This window comes from Bombina bombina, chromosome 6 (genome assembly GCF_027579735.1).
Source record: "Bombina bombina isolate aBomBom1 chromosome 6, aBomBom1.pri, whole genome shotgun sequence".
In the NCBI taxonomy this organism is placed as follows: domain Eukaryota; kingdom Metazoa; phylum Chordata; class Amphibia; order Anura; family Bombinatoridae; genus Bombina; species Bombina bombina.
In genome coordinates this window covers 28,281,223-28,303,650 of record NC_069504.1, presented here as the reverse complement: position 1 = coordinate 28,303,650, position 22,428 = coordinate 28,281,223, and the positions used below count along the sequence as shown (strand labels likewise).

Here is a 22,428-nt window from a genome sequence, read left to right as displayed (position 1 = left end):
TTCTTGCTCTGTACATTCTCCACAGTGAAGCATGACATTGGAACAGCACAAATGTCTCTAGGTGGCCTCTAATCACTTTAAGAACAGTCTTTGTCCTCTTAGAGCGCTCCACCTTCCTCAGACACTTAGCTTCATAACATAGTCCATTTGCAGTAGGGGTGCTTATCCAATGTTCTTCTGCAGGTAGATGCAGGAAGTCCGATGGTTTGTTCATGGGGTAGACAAGGAAAGCCAGCTGATCCTCATAGCAAGCAGACACTCGAGTCAGAAGGAGTCTAAGAAGGAAACAAAACAGCACAAGATGAGTACACACCCCGATACAATCACAATTATGTCCAAATAAAACTTCTTTCAACTTTTTTGTAAGCATCACAATTCCTTTAGCTTAACTTATCCTATGTCATTTAAAACCAGAAAACATTGTCGATATATAATACAAACTAAATACATTGACACTTTTACAGAGAATAACTCACAGCTTCTCTATACAATTTAAATGATACTTCATGAATACTAAGCAAGTGAAAACTGCTAGACTTCATCAAGAGGCTGAATGGCTATGCTAAAACTTATGCTAAGGCCTGCCCTGTAACAAAAATAAAAAATAAAAATATTTTCTTTAAAATGAATTTCTTCACACTGTCACTTGGAACTACTAAAAATAAAATAACCTATTGTTGCTTTATTCTGCAAAGCTACTATCTGTAATGTTTATAATTCTCCAACTATGATCTTAATAGTCAGCAATCTTGTCTGATATAAACACTACTAGTTTACTAATTATTTTATGCAACCTAAATTCTCTCACACTCCTGTATGAGGAAAGAATACAATCATAACATCATTAAAACTACAAAATATTTTAAAGGTAAACACATCTTTATGGTAAGATGACTCCTTTCATTGACAAACATCTGGAATTACAAAATTCAAATTGCAGATACCATACCAATTAATAAAATACATTTGCTTTCAAATGTATTTTATTACTATGCAGATACCATACCAATTAATAAAATACATTTGCTTTCATAACACAGCTCCAATAAGAGCCATGGTAGGTAGAAAATATACCATCAATATAACTATAATTATGCTACTCCCTAAACAAATATTTCTCTGTATAATTAATATACATTTCTAGCTGAGACATGTCCTCACTGTGTTCTACAAGGGTGAAGGGTCTAAAATTTTCTGATATATTGCAGCATTTTCTTTAAACTATAAAGGTGCAAACGTATTTTCTATACTCAGTGGGCCGTTCAATAGGTTACGATACTGCAAGGTTCAAAGTTACACTTATCTAAAGGGTTACTTTGTTTAAGTACATAAACTACAATGTTCTACTAATACAAATAAGGCATACTTTTCTGCAGACAAAACTATATGACTTCTTATAACTAATATGATCAACAAAAATAACACAAATACAAGAGCATACAAAACAAGCAATATAAGTAAATAAGTTAAAACAATACTCCACTAATTTAATTGTGGTTGACTCTGTAACAGCGTAACTGGTCCTCAATATCAACAGGCAAGGCACAGTCCAGAGAAGGATAGTCTTTATGTTCTGAAGACATACATCATAGGAAACAGTCATAGATTACCCAGAGTCCAGTTCTGGGGCTGGTACCAGCATGCAAAGCAAAGAATGGATCCAAAGATAGTTCAGCAACTTTTGGTGGTTTAAACAAGCTTGACAAAAGGTCTTTTATCTTCATTTTCTCTCTTTAAAAGGTTTACTTGCATTCAATCTTCAATCTTTTGGAGAGTGCACTATGGAATTTTGTTTTTTTATATATATCTTTATTCATTGGGGACCCAAATGGGTGAACCACAACGAGAGGTGAAACAATGTACATGAAATGGCAATAACATAGTTTACACACAGATGATATCCTGGTAAGAAACTTACATCATGTGATTGGTGGAGGTTAGATGTACTCCCAAAGCGGTTAACACCCGCCCTGGTTGTTTTTTAATTTTTCTGTTTGAGCATGGGGGGGAGGGGTGGACAGGGAGGAGGGTGGGGTGAAGAGTATAGAGGAATGGTGGGGGTGGGGGGAGGGGACATATTACATTCCTAGTGAGTTTAAATAGTCAAATCAAAACCATATTTCTAGACAGCAGGGTTTAGCTCATGAAGCCGCAGAGGGCCAGGAAACTTGAATTCACCGAGGAGGAGGAGGCACCCGGTCCGCCCTTTGTGAAGTATGGTATGTCCTTCCTTGCGCCTGGATCCCAAATAGCGGAGTGTCAGGGAAGTTAGCATATCATGTCTGTCACTTTAAATTTCACTCCTCTACCCTATTTAAGGCCCCTCCTCCCTATTCTCCCTGCTTGGTAATTTGCATCAGTTGTTCCAGTGACTCCTGCCTAAGAGACCTTGCCTTTTTTCTCTATACCGGGGAAATTATTGAATTATATGAGGATTCTTTTATTACTCTTAAAAACAAATTTACTTCAGCTCCTATTCTGCAATTCCCAGATCCCAGTTGTCATTTTACGCTTGAGGTAGATGCTTCTGAATTTGCAATCGGGGCTGTTTTGTCCCAAAGAGTTTCTCAAAAAGACCCTTTGCACCCAGTTTCGTTCTATTCCCGTGTCATGAATTCAGCTGAAATTAACTATGGCATTGGAGATAAGGAATTGCTAGCTATCAAATCCGCCTTGGAGTTTTGGAGGCATATTCTAGAAGGTACAAAATATCCCATTACTATCTATACCGACCATCGTAATCTGGAGTACTTGAAGACAAATAAGACTTTGACTTCTCGCCAAGTCCGATGGAGCCTTTTCTTTTCACGTTTTGATTATGTGATCACTTATCGTCCAGGCTCAAAGAATTTCAAGGCTGATACCCTTTCCCGTATACCTCCAAAACCACAAAACCATCTGACTCCTGGTGCTGTGATACCTGCGGATAGGATTATCTGCTTAACAAACGACTTTCTGGAAACACTAAAGCTTCAACAAAAGGAGGATTCTTTAACAAAACATCTTAACTTAGAAAAACACTCTGATGACCTGTACTATCATCATGACCAATGTTATGTACCATTGGCTCTTAGGAATCAGGTATTGGCAGCAGCTCATGATTCAATATTAGCGGGTCATCCTGGGGTGCATAGGACTCTTCATGTTCTTTCAAGGACTTATTGGTGGCCCAATATGACTGATACAGTTAGTAAGTATATTCAATCTTGTTTACTCTGTACCACTAAAAAACATCAACATAAACGTCCTTATGGATATCTTTTGTCTCTTCCCATACCTGAAAGACCATGGGTAGACATTGCCATGGACTATATTGTTGATCTTCCACCTTCTGCAAACTTTAACACCATTTTGGTTGTCGTTGATCTATTTTCAAAAATGGCACATTTCTTGCCACATAGAGGTCTACCAACTGCTTCTGAAACAGCTAACCTTTTTATAGATAATGTTGTTAAACTACACGGTATTCCAAATTCCATCACTACTGACAGAGGTTCACAATTTACCTCCAGGTTTTGGAACCATCTCTGTCAATCTCTCAATATCTCTAAGAAACTAAGTACAGCCTTTCACCCACAAACCAACGGGCAGACTGAGAGAACAAATCAAGCTCTGGAGCAGTATCTTCGTTGTTATTGTTCTCTAGAACAAGACAATTGGCATTCACTTCTATCTACTGCTGAATTCGCTCATAATAACATGATTAACTCCTCCACTAAAACCACTCCTTTTTTTCTTAACTATGGGTTTCATCCTTCTTACGATATTCAAATTTCTAATAACTCACCTATACCTATTGTTAATGACAAGGTCAACACCCTGTCCAAAGGTTTCGCCAGTGTGAAGCAAATTCTACATGATGCTCAAGCTACACAAAAACGCCATTACGATCTACGACGTTCCAAACCCCCTGAATATAAGGTGGGCGACAAGGTATGGTTGAGCACTAAGAACTTAAGATTGCAGGTTCCATCTAAGAAGCTTGCCTCTCTTTACTTGGGTCCTTTTGAAATTAAGAAGGTTATTAATGTTAACGCAGTCACGCTCTTGTTACCTTCTTCCATGAGAATACATCCAACCTTTCACGTCTCACTTTTGAAACCTTATGGTCCTATCAGAGCTACATCCTCATTGGGTCCTTCTCAAACTCATGTGGCAGATGAGATGGAGTATGAAATTGGGTCCATCCAGGATTCACGGTATTTCCGAAATCACCTCCAGTATTTGGTCAGTTGGAAGGGATATGGTCCGGAGGAGGATTCTTGGGAGCCTGCTACGAATGTCTCGGCTCCGCGTCTTCTGTCCTTGTTTCATCGGAGGAATCCCCACCGTCCAGGCCCTTGATCCGCTGAGCGGCTCCTTGAGGGGGGTGTCCTGTCAGGGAAGTTAGCATATCATGTCTGTCACTTTAAATTTCACTCCTCTACCCTATTTAAGGCCCCTCCTCCCTATTCTCCCTGCTTGGTAATTTGCATCAGTTGTTCCAGTGACTCCTGCCTAAGAGACCTTGCCTTTTTTCTCTATACCGGGGAAATTATTTCTTGAGCTACTAACGTTTAGCTGAGTCCTGCTGGCCTCAGCTCTCCTACTCCGGTGCTCTTCAAACAGCTTTACTTTCAGCGATACCGGAACCAAAATTCACCGCCTAAGTTCTTTCCTGCTGCAACACCGGGTGTCTGTGACGTCACACCCGGCATCCCAGCGTTTCTCCCAGCGCGTGTTCCGCGCTCTCTCTCATATGGGTAACAGTTCAACCTGCAAGCTGCTCACACGCTCTGCCTGACATTCTTCAAGGAACTGGTCTGTATAATCATTATTACCTTTGCTGGAGAATCTTCATGATACTTACGCTTACTGCTTGACACCGTTACCTTAATTGACTGTGATACTAACCTCTGCTGCATTACTCCTATGTTTGCAAATCTCATTACTATCTTGTTACCAGACACTGCTTGTCAATTGTCATACCTACTAACTCAAATACCGCAACTCTAATCTGACTGTTTTGGTTATCATTATTAAGGACTGCCTTATCAAAATCTGCATATCCCTGAATAACAGTTACCAAACCTAATTTACCACCTCAGTTGCTGCTCTTACCTTACAGTAGATTTCTAATACTATTGGCAATGTTATAAAGCCTCAACTGCCACATATTGTGCTTTCTCCTCAGTACATAACATTGTCTTAAACACACTTATATATACACATTCACTACTACTCTGTGTGCCATTTAATCTCATTTGGGGGATAACTCCTCTGTCTCATATGTTATATTTGGCCACTTGTGAGATTGAGTGTGACTATCTACTGTATATACTTTTATATGTGTGCAGTGTTTGTGTGACTCTTCTGATAATCTTATATCAAGCTTGGAGGAACATCTACCATAAATACCTGTAGTTTCCTCTCTATCTTAAACCATCTATTGATATTCATCTATCATTATCAATTTGTTGCGTGACAGCTCCGTTTTCACTCTGTACCCTGCAGTAGTGACCCTCAGTTCAATGAGCATAACTGGATTCCAATAAGTTAAATCTGTGTGAATCCAAGGTTTGGTGTGAGGCTGAGTGGTCCTACAATAGAGGATACTAGGTACCAGTATTTTTTCTATCACTTGTTCTGACATATAATATATAGCATCACACGGAGGGACTGGGAAGGGGGGAGGGAAATGGAGGGGGGGGGGGGAGCGAGTCCTGTTAGAGGTCACTTGGATGTCTTGCGGGCCAATTGCCCCTTAGTCGTTCCGTCATAATAAACGTGCTACTGGCGAAGGGCGACAGTATCTGTGTGTAGATGTTAGCAGGCTTAGATGATAAATAGAGTTCCCACTTTGTAAAAAAAGCTTTGATTCTTCTCTCTAGATCTCCTTTAACATCTGCCTGCTCAATCAATAGTTGCGTGTGTAGAAGATTAGTAATTTGTGTTATGTGTGGTGGCTTGTTAGAGATCCAATGTTTTAGTATCAGTTTCCTAGCTATTAGAATGGCAGTGTTCAGGAAGCGGTCCTGTGGAGCACTCTGTGTGTGTCCCCTAAGAAAAAAAGCATCCTGAATTGATAAGACCGGCGTTGCGCCACAGTTCTTTTTTAACCAGAATTGGATCTTACTCCAGTACTGGGCTATTTTGGGGCAGCTCCAGAACAAATGCGTAATATCTGGTTTAGGTGAGGAGCATTTAAGGCATGTGTCTAGTGCACCCGTAACCCATTTGGCTCTCAGTTGGGGGGTGATGTAACTTAGGTGTATGAATTTGAGGTGCATCTCCCTATTGTTCATCGCTAATGTGCTACTAGCTACTAGTTGAAATCTGTTTGACATGATGTCCTCGCTAATGTCAAGGTCTGTGTTGTGCTTCCATTTGGCACTTAGCTGTTGTAAGATCTCAGCAGTTTTGTGCTCCATGATTAAGCTATAGATGTATGAAATAGAGTGTGACCCTTGTTTAGTTAGGGAGCAGATATTGTCTATTGGGGAGGTGGCCCTACCACTGAGTCCTTCAGACAACAATTTGCGGGCGTAGTGAGTGGATTCGAGGTATGCGAATGTACTATGTCTAGGGAGGTCAAATTTGTCCTGTAGGTGTGCTAGCGGGAATGGTTTGTCAGTGAGTGGGTCTATTAGTTGTAAGATTGCACTTAACCCTTTCTCCTCCCATAGGGCGAAAATTTGTGTGGTCATGCCCGGGAGAAAAGTAGGATTGCCCTGTAATGGGAGGTGTTTAGTGATTTTACTAGAAAGCTTCCACCATTTACACAGTTTTGCCCATGCCCTGAGTGGATCTTTGAATAGGATGTTGTCTTTGATTTGGGTAGGAAGGGTATGAAGGGGAGTGTGAGGTAAGAAAGCCAAGTGGAGTGGGTGGGCCAGAGATTTCTTGAGCTTTTCGTCGTTAAAGACTGATGTGTGTGCCAGCCCGTCAAAGACTATTTTTGTCAGCGTCGCCCAATTATACCACTCAACGTTCGGGAGTTTCAATCCCCCTTTGTTAATTGGTAAGGCTAGTTTTGTTCTGCTGATTCTATGTTTTTTCGAGTTCCACACGAAATTACTGAAAGCACTAGAAATGTTCTTTAGGTCATTTTGTGTTAGTAACTTGCAATTGCAGGGGGTATAGCAGTTTGGGCATTGCCATCATTTTAATGAGGTTCACCCGACCTGATAAGGACATTGGTAACTTAGCCCAGCTCATCAGCAACGAGCGGATCCGTGCAATCACTGGGGGGATGTTCAATTTGTAGATTAGGTGTGGATTAACATGTAGGCGAATGCCCAGATACTTAAAAGAACCGTCTGTAACCTTGAGAATGTTTTGTATGGGTGTGGAGGGTTGTGGTTTAGTAAGGTATATCAGTTCCGATTTGTCCAGGTTTACTTTGTATCCTGAAATTACTCCAAACTGCTAGAATATGGAGGCAAGTGTGGGTATAGTGATGCTTGGGTTAATTACGTATAGGAGTAAGTCATCAGCGTATAAAGACAGGTGCATGGGACGAGTCCCTACTTTTATTGCTGGTATCTTGTTTCTTATGTATATGGCTAGGGGTTCTATGGCTAGATTGAACAGGAGGGGTGAAAGAGGGCATCCCTGTCTGGTGCCTCTTTTGAGGGAGAAAGGCTGGGACACTTCTCCATTTACTATTATGGAGGTGCGTGGATTATAGTATAGTTTTTGTATGAGATTGTGGAAGTCTCCATTGATTAGGCTGACCATATTGCCGCTTTAAGAAGGAACACATATGAAAAATACATATGTGAGGGTTCTTATACAAAACCATTTCTTTAAACAGCCCTGAAAACAGCCCTGACATATGTATTTTTCATATGTGTCCCTTTTTAAAGCGGCAATATGGTCAGCCTACCATTGATGCCAAATTTTTCTAGGGTGGTCAATAGATGGTCCCACTCCACTCTGTTGAACGCCTTTTCCGCGTCGACAGAGAGAAGGCATGCCTCTGGGAGTGCTTCAGCTTTATTTTGATTGCACTTTCTTCCTTGCCAGTAGTAGTCTATAAGTGCCAGTGTCTTATGTATGTTAGTGACTGAGGAGCAGTGTTTCATGAAGCCTGTTTGGTCTTTATGAATAACTATGCCTAATACAGCAGCTAGTCTGCTCGCTAATATAGCTGTGAAAAGTTTATATTCATTATTCAAGAGCGCTAATGGCCTATAGGAGGCAGGAGTCGTCGGATCCCTGTCTGGCTTCAGAATTAAGCACATAAGTGTATCCGTGAAATCAGCTGGGGGGGTTGCTGTGCCCTTTAGGTAAGCTGTAAATGTTTGGGCCAGTAAAGGGCTTAGTTCTGCTTGTAAAAGCTTGTAATATTCAATTGGTATCTTGTCAGGTCCTCGAGTTTTACCTAATTTAGCTGATTTAATAGCTTTCAGGACTTCCGAAGCGTGAATTGGAGCATTAAGGTGTTCTAGGTTTTCTTAGCTAAGGGAGGGAGGGTTAACTTGGTGACAGAATCAATCTCTGTCATTCTGTGTGCATGGCTGTGCGGTGTAATTGATCTGGTGTCTGAGTGGAGTACCCCCTGTGTTTGAATAGAGGGAATGATAGATTTGGGATTGGCCAGTTTAACCACATTGGCCAACAGTCTCCCAGTCTTATCACCAAATCTGTAAAATCGGCTTTTTCTATGTGTTTGAAAGAGGTGATCCTGTTGGGATAGAGCATCCTCCCTTAATTTCTTTTTCTCATAGAATTTGTTTCTGTTTTGGAGGGAGGGATGGGCTAGGTACTGGTTATATGCGGCTGTTACTTCTGCGGTGGTTGTAGTTTCCACCTTTTTCCATTTAGCATTATAGTGGGCGGTGAAACTAGTAATTTGTCCCCTCATAACTGCCTTGGACGCACCCCAAAAAATACCCGGGTTAGTAAAATGTTGGGCGTTGAAGTTGTGGTATTCTTCCCACTGAGTTTTTAGGTGTTGTCTAAACTCGATGTTGTGGTATAGGTAGGTAGGGAATCTCCAGTTCCCTTGTGTGGGAGTGCTGGTCCGAGGGCCAAGCTGCAGCCATATAGGCGCGTGATCTGAGATTATTATGTCTGAGATATCAGATTGTGGGATCTATGTGTGCAGTTGTTTAGAACACAAGAAATAGTCAATGTGTGAAAGTGTCCCGTGTGTTTTAGAAGTGCATGTGAAGTCTCTCCTGGTGCCATAAGGTCAATGAGGTTTAGTGATGTTTTGAAAGCAGCCATAGTTGCTGTTTCCTTTTTCCATTTTTTAGCATAGATTTTTTCTTGTCTCTTTGTGTGTGTCAACTCTGCAGTCTAACGGTAAGTCCTGGGATAGATTGAAGTCACCCCCCACTAATAGCGGCCTGTCAGCATTTAAGGCTAGGGAGGTTTGTAGGGAATGCCAAAATTGTGGCCTAAATTGGTTGGGGCCGTAGAAGTTACATATGATGTATGTTTGGTTATCTAGGTGCAGGCTAGCTATGATGTATCTACCTTTTGGGTCTATTGTGATGGGGTTGATTTGGGCTGACAGCCCCTTTCTAACCAGTATGACTCCCCTCTTGCGCCCCTCAGTGGGGGTGTAATAGGCCCGGTCTACCCATCTGCTCTTTAATTTCTCGTGCTCCACTTCCGTGAGATGTGTCTCCTGCAAGAGGGCAATGTCTGTTTGGAGACGTCTTAGATCTATAATATTGCGTTTGGCCGGGGAGGTTATGCCTCCCACATTCCAGGACACTATCTTAAGAGGTGTGCCATGATGTTGAGAGGTGAGGGATACGTTTGGTAGGTCGCCTATGGTGAGTATGTGGGTTATAAGCCCATACTGTTTCAGGTCAGGTAGGTGAGGGATGGTAGATGTTTTGTTTAGCTCACACAATAGTTGGCAGGTAGGTGCAGTGGGTGGGCTGCGTTACGGAGCTTTACAGGTTAGGCTTTTTTTCAGCAGGTGTTAGGCTTTTTTCAGCCGCCTCTCCCCATTGATGTCTAAGGGGAAATCGTGCACGAGCATGTAAAACCAGCTCACCGCAGCGCTGGCATTGGAGTGTGGTATGGAGCTCAATTTTGCTTTATGCTGCAATATTGCCTGCTAACACCAGGTTTTTGTAAACCTGTAATACCAGCGCTGTAGGTAAGTGGGCGGTGACAATAACTTGCAAGTTAGCACCGCGCCGCTCATAGCGCAAAGCTCGTAATCTAGCCGTTAGATATTAATTAACTAGAAGGCTATAATTTATACAAATTACTACAAACTTTGAAATCTTGGTCTATTGGATACATCAACACAAAACTGCTGTTTTTGTTTTTTTACGTATTTAGTAGGATGATTTTTGTATTTTTTCTCCTTGATATTAATTTTCTCAGTTTCCTGTTTTTACTCTCTAGGTTCTTCTTATCTATTTCAGGCTTCCAATCCACAGATTCGCCTTAGTCTCAATTCCTTGTCCAATCACAGCCAGCTGTTCCAGATCACGCCAAGTGGGTTGCTTATAGCCAAAACCAATCAGCTGCAAGCACCAGAACATTATTACTTGCAGGTGATCAACTGGGAGCTGAAAATGTTCTTATCATCTATATGTGTGACACATATAATTATAGTATAATAGTTAGGGTAGGTTAATTAATAGTTTAATATAGTTTAATGTAATTTTAGTATAATAGTTAGGGAAGGTTAATTAATAGTTTTATATAGTTTAATTTAAATCTAAAGGTAAGTTTTAATTTATTATAAGATAGGGATGAGTTAATATTTTATATAAAGTTAGTGGATTGTTAGGTTTAGGGGTTAATAGGTTAATTTAATTTATGGCAATGTGTTGGGGGCTGGCGGTTTAGGGGTTAATATGTTTAGTAAGTGGTAGTGATGTGGGAGGACAGAGGTTTAGGGGTTAAACAGTTTAGTATAGTGGCGGTGGGCTCCAGGAGCGGCGGGGTCCGGGAGCAGCGGAATAGGAGTTAAACAGTTTAGTATAGTAGCAGTATATAAATAAAGCTGGGAAAAAGCTGAATAGCAGCGAGATCGATGACTGTTTTAGCTCATCGCTCCGTACTTGGTGCGCAACTTTTTGACAGCTTTTTATATAAATATGTAGAGCGTATTCTGGTCCGCGGCTGCAATGTCAGGCGAGTGTATTGGTGCCGTCGAATGCAAGTAAGTTGATGGCTTGATAAGTAGGCCTCATAGCCTGACAATAACAAGTAGTAGACATATTGCCTGACAAAGACAAGTAACAGACATATTGCCTGACAATGACAAGTAGCAGACATATTGCCTGACAATAACAAGTAGCAGACATATTGCCTGACAATGACATATAGCAGACATATTGCCTGACAATAACAAGTAGCAGACATATTGCCAGAGAATGACAAGTAGCAGACATATTGCCTGAAAATGGCAAGTAGCAGACATATTGCCTGAGAATGACATGTAGCAGACATATTGCCTGAGAATAACATGTAGCAGACATATTGCCTGAGAATAACAAGCAGCAGACATATTGTCTGACAATAACAAGTAGCAGACATATTGCCTGACAATAACAAGTAGCAGACATACTGCCTGAGAATAACATGTAGCAGACATATTGCCTGAGAATAACAAGCAGCAGACATATTGTCTGACAATAACAAGTAGCAGACATATTGCCTGACAATAACAAGTAGCAGACATATTGCCAGAGAATGACAAGTAGCAGACATATTGCCTGAAAATGGCAAGTAGCAGACATATTGCCTGAGAGTGACATGTAGCAGACATATTGCCTGACAATAACAAGCAGCAGACATATTGCCTGACAATAACAAGTAGCAGACATATTGCCTGACAATAACAAGTAGCAGACATATTGCCTGACAATAACAAGTAGCAGACATATTGCCTGAGAATAACAAGCAGCAGACATATTGCCTGAGAATAACAAGTAGCAGACATATTGCCTGACAATAACAAGCAGCAGACATATTACCTGACAATGACATATAGCAGACATATTGCCTGAGAATAACAAGTAGCAGACATATTGCCTGACAATAACAAGCAGCAGACATATTGCCTGAGAATAACAGGCAGCAGACATATTGCCTGAGAATAACAAGTAGCAGACATATTGCCTGAGAATAACAAGTAGCAGACATATTGCCTGACAATAACAAGCAGCAGACATATTGCCTGAGAATAACAGGCAGCAGACATATTGCCTGAGAATAACAAGTAGCAGACATATTGCCTGACAATAACAAGTAGCAGACATATTGCCTGACAATGACATGTAGCAGACATATTGCCTGACAATGACAAGTAGCAGACATATTACCTGACAATGACAAGTAGCAGACATATTGCCTGACAATGACAAGTAGCAGACATATTACCTGACAATGACAAGTAGCAGACATATTGCCTGACAATGACATATAGCAGACATATTGCCTGACAATGACAAGTAGCAGACATATTGCATGACAATAACAAGTAGCATACATATTGCCTGAGAATAACAAGTAGCAGACATATTGCCTGAGAATAACAAGTAGCAGACATATTGCCTGACAATAACAAGTAGCAGACATATTGCCTGACAATAACAAGTAGCAGACATATTGCCTGACAATAACAAGTAGCAGACATATTGCCTGAGAATAACAAGTAGCAGACATATTGCCTGACAATAACAAGTAGCAGACATATTGCCTGAGAATAACAAGTAGCAGACATATTGCCTGACAATAACAAGTAGCAGACATATTGCTTGACAATAACAAGTAGCAGACATATTACCTGACAATAACAAGTAGCAGACATATTGCCTGACAATGACAAGTAGCAGACATATTGCCTGACAATGACATATAGCAGACATATTGCCTGACAATGACAAGTAGCAGACATATTACCTGACAATAACAAGTAGCAGACATATTGCCTGACAATAACAAGTAGCAGACATATTGCCTGAGAATAACAAGTAGCAGACATATTGCCTGACAATAACAAGTAGCAGACATATTGCTTGACAATAACAAGTAGCACACATATTGCCTGACAATAACATATAGCAGACATATTGCCTGACAATAACAAGTAGCAGACATATTGCTTGACAATAACAAGTAGCAGACATATTGCTTGACAATAACAAGTAGCAGACATATTGGATATAGAGGAGAGAGACAGAACTGCACCAAATTAAGATGCAGTTCAAAGACCAGGATATAAAGCAAAACACACTATAATAATAAATTAAGTACTCAAGTAAATCAAAAGAAAGTGCAATTTATTAAATAACAAATTTCTAAATAATCAAACAACAACTAATTGCTTTAGTAAATATCAATTAAGAAATACAGCAGCAAAAAACACATACCAACACCCCCACATTTACACACAATGGACAAACAGACAATTCACATGGGCCCCACTTGCAACACAGAACTAAACCTAAGCCGGCAAATAAAAGTTCATGGCAGCAAACTATCTTATGAAGATGGAAAATGACATGACATGACAGCAAATCAATGCGGTGAATGAATGACTGATGCTGATGACAAGGAATAATCAATATGAACTGTTCATTAATATGGATGATGAATAAAAAGATGAGTTGAATGAATTAAATGGTTAATGATGGAGATGACCATACATCCAGTGACTTAGGTAAAGTTGCAGGTGTAAAATAAAAGGACAAAACAGCAGCCAGAATGTCAAATAACAAATAGGTGGAGAAGTGTGGCGGACGTGTTGCAAATAAAAGTTCAAATGAAAGTTCCTGATGGGGGCGAGTATATAACAAGAAGGTAAGGCACATGGAAGGCACAATACAATACTCAAAGCCCCTGATGCTGATCACTCATGCGATCCTCCAGATTATACTCGCGACCGCTTCACACAACCGACCACCAACTCTCTGACCGGCAGAGACCACAAGTCACTCATACTGGAATATGCTGTTCTGCATCCACGCTGCTCACCGACGCGTCCTATTGCGCGTTTCACTCCCGATCTGCAGAAGGGAGCTTCTTCCGGTTTGTGACGTTTCACGTCATAGCGTCTCTTTTTATTGATAGTCAAACTGTTAAACCAATGCGTACATTACTATGCCTTAAAGCGGCCACCTTGTAATTTCAGATCACCAATCTTAAAGGGGAATCGCCATAAATGTAATAAACAGGCATAGCATTAGGATAACATTATAAACTGATACCAATCCATGCAAAACAAACAGACAAAAACACAAGGACAAATACTTATCATCAAAAAAGAAAAAAGAAAAAGAAAAAAAAAGAAAAAATAATAACTAATAAAATAGTAACAAATAATAAATAAAACCTATGTTAGATAGATTAATAGACAGTAGTTAACCATACTACTAAACAATTTAATTTCAACATTGCGTGCAGTGGCTAGTTGATAGACAAGATGATAATAAGTGAATATTAGTTACACATATATCAAATACTATTTTAAATAAGCAATTAATTTTTTTTAATCAAATTCCAATAATTTTGTACCCCCACTTCATAATCGTGTGTGGGGAACTGGGCCGGCCATACAGGGTGGCACCAAGTATCTGAGAGCAAGGAGGAAGGCAACGCTGGTGCACAGACCACATCAAAATGTGGACATAATGAATTACATTTAAAATGAAGAGCGGATATATTGATACATAAACACAGTGGATCTATTTTTTAGGGAGAAAAGATACAAACTCCAATTTTTCGTTTAGTCCAATAGGGGACAGGGTTTTAAGATGGTAAATCCACCGTGCCTCTTTTTGGAGGAGGATGGTGTCAATATCCCCTCCTCTTCTATGTGGGTTCACCTTTTCAATTCCTATAAACTCCAAACCATCAAGTTTGGAGTCATGGTATCTAGCAAAATGTCTTGCAATTGGGCTATCTACATCTACATTTTTAATATCATCGCGATGTTCATAAATTCTTGTTCTGAATTCCCTTTGGGTTTTACCTACATAAAAACAAGGACAAGTGCAAGATAGAAGATAGATAATACCCGTGCTAGAGCAATTGATGAAAGATCTAATCTGGTAATTTCTCTGTGTGGTGGTTTCAAAATTTTTTGTTCTTTTGACAAAAGAACAAGCCGCACAATGACCACAGGGAGAGCATCCTACTATGCTTTGAGAGTGGCTTACTAGCCAATTTTGAGGTGCTGATTTAACAAATTCACTTTTGACCAACAGGTCCTTAAGGTTATTCGTTCTCCGTGCGGTCATAGACGGAAAATCTTCAATACAATCAGACAGGTCCTCGTCCTGAGTCAGCAAATGCCAGTTATTTTTAAGTATCATTTTCAATTTATCCCAATGGGAATTAAATTTGGTTATAAACCGCACGTTGCTGTCCACAGGGGGTTGGATCTTTTGACTATAAAGAAGATTAGATCTTTCCTGCATCAATGCCCGATGTCTTGCGTTCTTCAAAGTCCTTTTCGAATAGCCCCTTGCTAGAAATCTTTCCATCATCTCTGAGGCTTGTTTGTTGAATGTATGGGTGTCTGAACATGTCCTACGTAATCGTAAAAATTGTCCATAAGCGATACTGTTTTTTAGATTCTTACGGCTAGATTTAGAGTTTTGTCGGTAACGACCCGAAAAACTAACGCCCGCGTTTTACTGGCCGCACCATAAAAATAACTCTGGTATCGAGAGTCCACATAAAGGCTGCGTTAGGCTCCAAAAAAGGAGCGTAGAGCATTTTTAACGCAGCTTCAACTCTCGATACCAGAGTTGCTTACGGACACGGCCAGCCTCAAAAACGTGCTCGTGCACGATTCTCCCATAGGAAACAATGGGGCTGTTTGAGCTGAAAAAAAACCTAACACCTGCAAAAAAGCCGCGTTCAGCTCCTAATGCAGCCCCATTGTTTGCTATGCGGTAACCCTTCCGACGTCTGCACTTAACACTCTAACATGTACCCCGAGTCTAAACACCCCTAACCTTACACTTATTAACCCCTAATCTGCCGCCCTCGCTATCGCTGACCCCTGCATATTATTATTAACCCCTAATCTGCCGCTCCGTAAACCGCCGCTACTTACATTATCCCTATGTACCCCTAATCTGCTGCCCTAACATCGCCGACCCCTATATTATGCTTATTAACCCCTAATTTGCCCCCCACAACGTCGCCTCCACCTGCCTACACTTATTAACCCCTAATCTGCCGACCGGACCGCACCGCTATTATAATAAAGTTATTAACCCCTAATCCGCCTCACTAACCCTATCATAAATAGTATTAACCCCTAATCTGCCCTCCCTAACATCGCCGACACCTAACTTCAATTATTAACCCCTAATCTGCCGACCGAATCTCGCCGCTATTCTAATAAATGTATTAACCCCTAAAGCTAAGTCTAACCCTAATACTAACACCCCCCTAAGTTAAATATAATTTAAATCTAACGAAATTAATTAACTCTTATTAAATAAATTATTCCTATTTAAAGCTAAATACTTACCTGTAAAATAAATCCTAATATAGCTACAATATAAATTATAATTATATTATAGCTATTTTAGGATTTATATTTATTTTACAGGTAACTTTGTATTTATTTTAACCAGGTACAATAGCTATTAAATAGTTAAGAACTATTTAATATCTAAAATAGTTAAAATAATTACAAATTTGCCTGTAAAAGAAATCCTAACCTAAGTTACAAATAAACCTAACACTAGACTATCAATAAATTAATTAAATAAACTACCTACAATTACCTACAATTAACCTAACACTACACTATCAATAAATTAATTAAATACAATTGCTACAAATAAATACAATTAAATAAACTAGCTAAAGTACAAAAAATAAAAAAGAACTAAGTTACAAAAAATAAAAATATATTTACAAACATTAGAAAAATATTACAACAATTTTAAACTAATTACACCTACTCTAAGCCCCCTAATAAAATAACAAAGCCCCCCAAAATAAAAAAATGCCCTACCCTATTCTAAATTACTACAGTTCAAAGCTCTTTTACCTTACCAGCCCTGAACAGGGCCCTTTGCGGGGCATGCCCCAAGAAATACAGCTCTTTTGCCTGTAAAAAAAAAACATACAATACCCAAGCCCCCCAACATTACAACCCACCACCCACATACCCCTAATCTAACCCAAACCCCCCTTAAATAAACCTAACACTAAGCCCCTGATGATCATCCTACCTTGTCTTCACCATACCAGGTTCACCGATCGGTCCAGAAGAGCTCCTCCGATGTCCTGATCCAAGCCCAAGCGGGGGGCTGAAGAGGTCCATGATCCGGCTGAAGTCTTCATCCAAGCGGGGCAGAAGAGTTCTTCCATCCGATTGAAGTCTTCATCCAAGCGACATCCATCCGGAGCGAAGCGGCAGCATCCTGAAGACCTCCACCGCGGAACATCCATCCTGGCCGACGACTGAACGACGAATGACGGTTCCTTTAAATGACGTCATCCAAGATGGCGTCCCTCGAATTCCGATTGGCTGATAGGATTCTATCAGCCAATCGGAATTAAGGTAGGAATATTCTGATTGGCTGATGGAATCAGCCAATCAGAATCAAGTTCAATCCGATTGGCTGATCCAATCAGCCAATCAGATTGAGCTCGCATTCTATTGGCTGTTCCGATCAGCCAGTAGAATGCGAGCTCAATCTGATTGGCTGATTGGATCAGCCAATCGGATTGAACTTGATTCTGATTGGCTGATTCCATCAGCCAATCAGAATATTCCTACCTTAATTCCAATTGGCTGATAGAATCCTATCAGCCAATCGGAATTCGAGGGACGCCATCTTGGATGACGTCCCTTAAAGGAACCGTCATTCTGCAGTTGGACGTCGCCGGAAGAAGATGGGTCCGCGGTGGAGGTCTTCAGGATGGAGCCGGTCGTCATCGGATGAAGATAGAAGATGCCGCTTGGATCAAGATGCCGGTCCGGATCGCCTCTTCTTCCCGGATAGGATGAAGACTTTGGAGCCTCTTCTGGATGATGGATCGCCAACCCCCGCTTGGGTTGGATGAAGATTTTGGAGCCAGGACGGATCGGTGATACCTGGTGAGGTGAAGACAAGGTAGGATGATCATCAGGGGCTTAGTGTTAGGTTTATTTAAGGGGGGTTTGGGTTAGATTAGGGGTATGTGGGTGGTTGTAATGTTGGGGGGGGGGGTATTGTATGTTTTTTTTTTACAGGCAAAAGAGCTGAACTTCTTGGGGCATGCCCCGCAAAGGGCCCTGTTCAGGGCTGGTAAGGTAAAAGAGCTTTTAACTTTAGTAATTTAGAATAGGGTAGGGCATTTTTTATTTTGGGGGGCTTTGTTGTTTTATTAGGGGGCTTAGAGTAGGTGTAATTAGTTTAAAATTGTTGTAATATTTTTCTTATGTTTGTAGATATTTTTTTTTTTTTTTGTAACTTAGTTCTTTTTTATTTTTTGTACTTTAGCAAGTTTATTTAATTGTATTTATTTGTAGGAATTGTATTTAATTAATTTATTGATAGTGTAGTGTTAGGTTAATTGTAGGTAATTGTAGGTAGTTTATTTAATTAATTTATTGATAGTATAGTGTTAGTTTTAATTGTAACTTAGTTTAGGATTTCTTTTACAGGTAAATTTGTAATTATTTTAACTATTTTAGCTATTAAATAGTTCTTAACTATTTAATAGCTATTGTACCTGGTTAAAATAAATACAAAATTACCTGTAAAATAAATATAAATCCTAAAATAGCTATAATATAAATATAATTTATATTGTAGCTATATTAGGATTTATTTTACAGGTAAGTATTTAGCTTTAAATAGGAATAATTTATTTAATAAGAGTTAATTTATTTAGTTAGATTTAAATTATATTTAACTTAGGGGGGTGTTAGTGTTAGGGTTAGACTTAGCTTTAGGGGTTAATACATTTATTAGAATAGCGGTGAGCTCCGGTCGGCAGATTAGGGGTTAATAATTGAAGTTAGGTGTCGGCGATGTTAGGGAGGGCAGATTAGGGGTTAATACTATTTATTATAGGGTTAGTGAGGCGGATTAGGGGTTAATAACTTTATTATAGTAGCGCTCAGGTCCGCTCAGCAGATTAGGGGTTAATAAGTGTAGGCAGGTGGAGGCGACGTTGTGGGGGGCTGATTAGGGGTTAATAAATATAATATAGGGGTCGGCGGTGTTAGGGGCAGCAGATTAGGGGTACATAGGGATAATGTAGCTGGCGGCGGCGTGCGGACGGCAGATTAGGGGTTAATAAGTGTAGGTAGCTGGCGGCGATGTTGTGGGGGGCAGATTAGGGGTTAATAAATATAATACAGGGGTCGGCGGTGTTAGGGGCAGCAGATTAGGGGTACATAAGGATAACGTAGGTGGCGGTCGGCAGATTAGGGGTTAAAAAAATTTAATCGAGTGGCGGCGATGTGGGGGGACCTCGGTTTAGGGGTACATAGGTAGTTTATGGGTGTTAGTGTACTTTAGAGTACAGTAGTTAAGAGGTTTATGAACCGGCGTTAGCCCAGAAAGCTCTTAACTACTGACTTTTTTCCTGCGGCTGGAGTTTTGTCGTTAGATGTCTAACGCTCACTTCAGAAACGACTCTAAATACCGGAGTTAGGAAGATCCCATTGAAAAGATAGGATACGCAATTGACGTAAGGGGATCTGCGGTATGGAAAAGTCGCGGCTGAAAAGTGAGCGTTAGACCCTATTTTGAGTGACTCTAAATACCGGCGGTAGCCTAAAACCAGCGTTAGGAGCCTCTAACGCTGGTTTTCACGGCTACCGCCAAACTCCAAATCTAGGTCTTAGGATGGTGGCTACTGCCTAATAAGACACTATTTGACGCAGTGGGTTTTCTGTACACTTCTGTGTGAACCTGATTGCCTTTTTTACTTATAAGCAAATCCAAAAAACTAATACTGGAGTAGCTACTAGTACATGTCAGGAAGATGTTAAACTTATTTTTATTAAGTATTTCTACAAATTCCTGTAGTTCCTCCACAGTAACTTCCCATAAGATAAGTATGTCATCCATGTACCGAATCCATAGGGTCACATGTGCCTCCACCCATGCCGCCAGATCTCCAAACACAACCTGGTTCTCCCAAAATCCCAGGTGTAGGCATGCATAGGTGGGGGCACATGTGGCCCCCATGGCGGTACCTCTAAGTTGCCTGTAATATTTCCCATTCAACATGAATATATTATTTTTAAGTACGAAATCCAAGAGCTGAATTACAAATTCGGTATGCATGTTAAAATCATTACCCCTTGTTTTCAAAAAGCTCTCACATGATTGTATCCCTATGTTATGAGGGATTGAGGAATATAATGATTCCACATCTAAAGACACCAAAAGTGTCGTTTCTGAGATTAATTACAATACCATCAATTTTCCTGATAGCATCAATTGAATCTTGAGTAAAGGTCCTCAACTCAGGTAAGAAAGACTTCAGGAAGGAATCCACGTATTGACTAATGCCTTCAGTAGGACCTCCTATGCCCGATATGATTGGGCGTCCAGGGGGTTTGGATGCTGATTTGTGCAGCTTCGGTATCCAGTAGAATACAGGTACCTTGGGTTTATCACTGTACAGAAAACCCTGCTCCTGACTCGTTATGAGACCATTTCTTCTGGCATCGTTGAGCAAGAACAATAGCTCATTATTAGATTTTAAGAAAGTATCGTGAGATACATTTTTATACTGTTCAGTGTCCCTCAATTGCCTATTGGCCTCTTCAATGTAGTATGCTTGATCAAGAATGACTACATTTCCGCCTTTATCAGCCGGCTTTATCACCAGCTCATTATGTCTCATTAACTCTTCAAGAGCAAGACGTTCTGCACGAGTGAGATTATCATTAATTACTCCAGTGAGTTGGATCTGTTCCAACTCCACAGATATGTTTTTTACAAATGTAGCTATACTGGGAATAGTTGAAAAGCTAGGCATATACATGGATTTCCTCTTGAGGCCAGTCTTAGGTTTAATTTCTGTTCTTACAGTGTCATTTTGATCTGTTAACAGTTGTTCGAGTGTGTTAATGGCTTCTCTTTCTTTCCTATCTGTTAGGTCAATTGTCGTCCTAGGTTTCATTATTTTATGAAGCGCTAGTTTGCGTGCAAATAAGTGAAGATCTTTTGTCACTTCAAATACATCTAATTTAGCACTGGGACAAAAACTCAATCCTTTTTCTAGTAGTTTGATATGATGAAGTTTAAGATTAAACTTTGACAAGTTAATAATGTTCATATTTTCAAAGGGGTGGTCACCAAGGAGAGAATTATTATCATTAGTTTCACTCAATTGTACCGTAACGGTTGCGGGTTATCATATGATACCGTCTGTTGTTGGATTGTATGTTCCCACCTCCCCCTCTTCTGTTTCTTTGGGATCTCTGTTGCGAGGTTAATCCTCCCTCCCCTTCTATTCCTTCCCCTAAAGGGATCTGTTCACTATTACTTACAGATTGAGTCGGTTTTTCATTGTCAGTCCCTGAGTCGTAGTAGTTTCTTGTGTAGGACCTGTTTCTGTAAATGTAAACCCTGTCCCTGCGGTAGTCCTCCTGATCTCTTATCAACTTTCGTCTTTTTCTACTTTTAAAAAGACGAAACAACTGTTAACAGATCAAAATGACACTGTAAGGACAGAAATTAAACCTAAGACTGGCCTCAAGAGGAAATCCATGTATATGCCTAGCTTTTCAACTATTCACAGTATAGCTACATTTGTAAAAACGTATCTGTGGAGTTGGAACAGATCCAACTCACTGGAGTAATTAATGATAATCTCACTCGTGCAGAACGTCTTGCTCTTGAAGAGTTAATGAGACATAATGAGCTGGTGATAAAGCCGGCTGATAAAGGCGGAAATGTAGTCATTCTTGATCAAGCATACTACATTGAAGAGGCCAATAGGCAATTGAGGGACACTGAACAGTATCAAAATGTATCTCACGATACTTTCTTAAAATCTAATAATGAGCTATTGTTCTTGCTCAACGATGCAAGAAGAAATGGTCTCATAACGAGTTAGGAGCAGGGCTTTCCGTACAGTGATAAACCCAAGGTACCCGTATTCTACTGGATACCGAAGCTGCACAAATCAGCATCCAAACCCCCTGGACGCCCAATCATATCGGGCATAGGAGGTCCTACTGAAGGCATTAGTCAATACGTGGATTCCTTCCTGAAGCCCTTCTTACCTGAGTTGAGGACCTTTACTCAGGAAAATTGATGGTATTGTAATCTCAGAAACGACACTTTTGGTGTCATTAGATGTGGAATCATTATATTCCTCAATCCCTCATAACATAGGGATACAAGCAAGTGAGAGCTTTTTGAAAACAAGGGGTAATGATTTTAACATGCATACCGAATTTGTAATTCAGCTCTTGGATTTCGTACTTAAAAATAATATATTCATGTTGAATGGGAAATATTACAGGCAACTTAGAGG

General features: G+C 40.2%; 1 protein-coding gene across 1 annotated transcript in view; it reads left to right on the top strand.

Moving 5' to 3' along the window:
• Nucleotides 1–22,428, top strand: part of LOC128664309 (cadherin-related family member 5-like) — an 86,411-nt gene that overhangs the window by 28,785 nt on the left and 35,198 nt on the right. Inside the window, exon 6 of the mRNA XM_053719148.1 lies at nt 10,377–10,508. Coding sequence (XP_053575123.1) covers nt 10,377–10,508 — 132 coding nt within the window. The remainder of the gene's footprint in view (nt 1–10,376; nt 10,509–22,428) is intronic.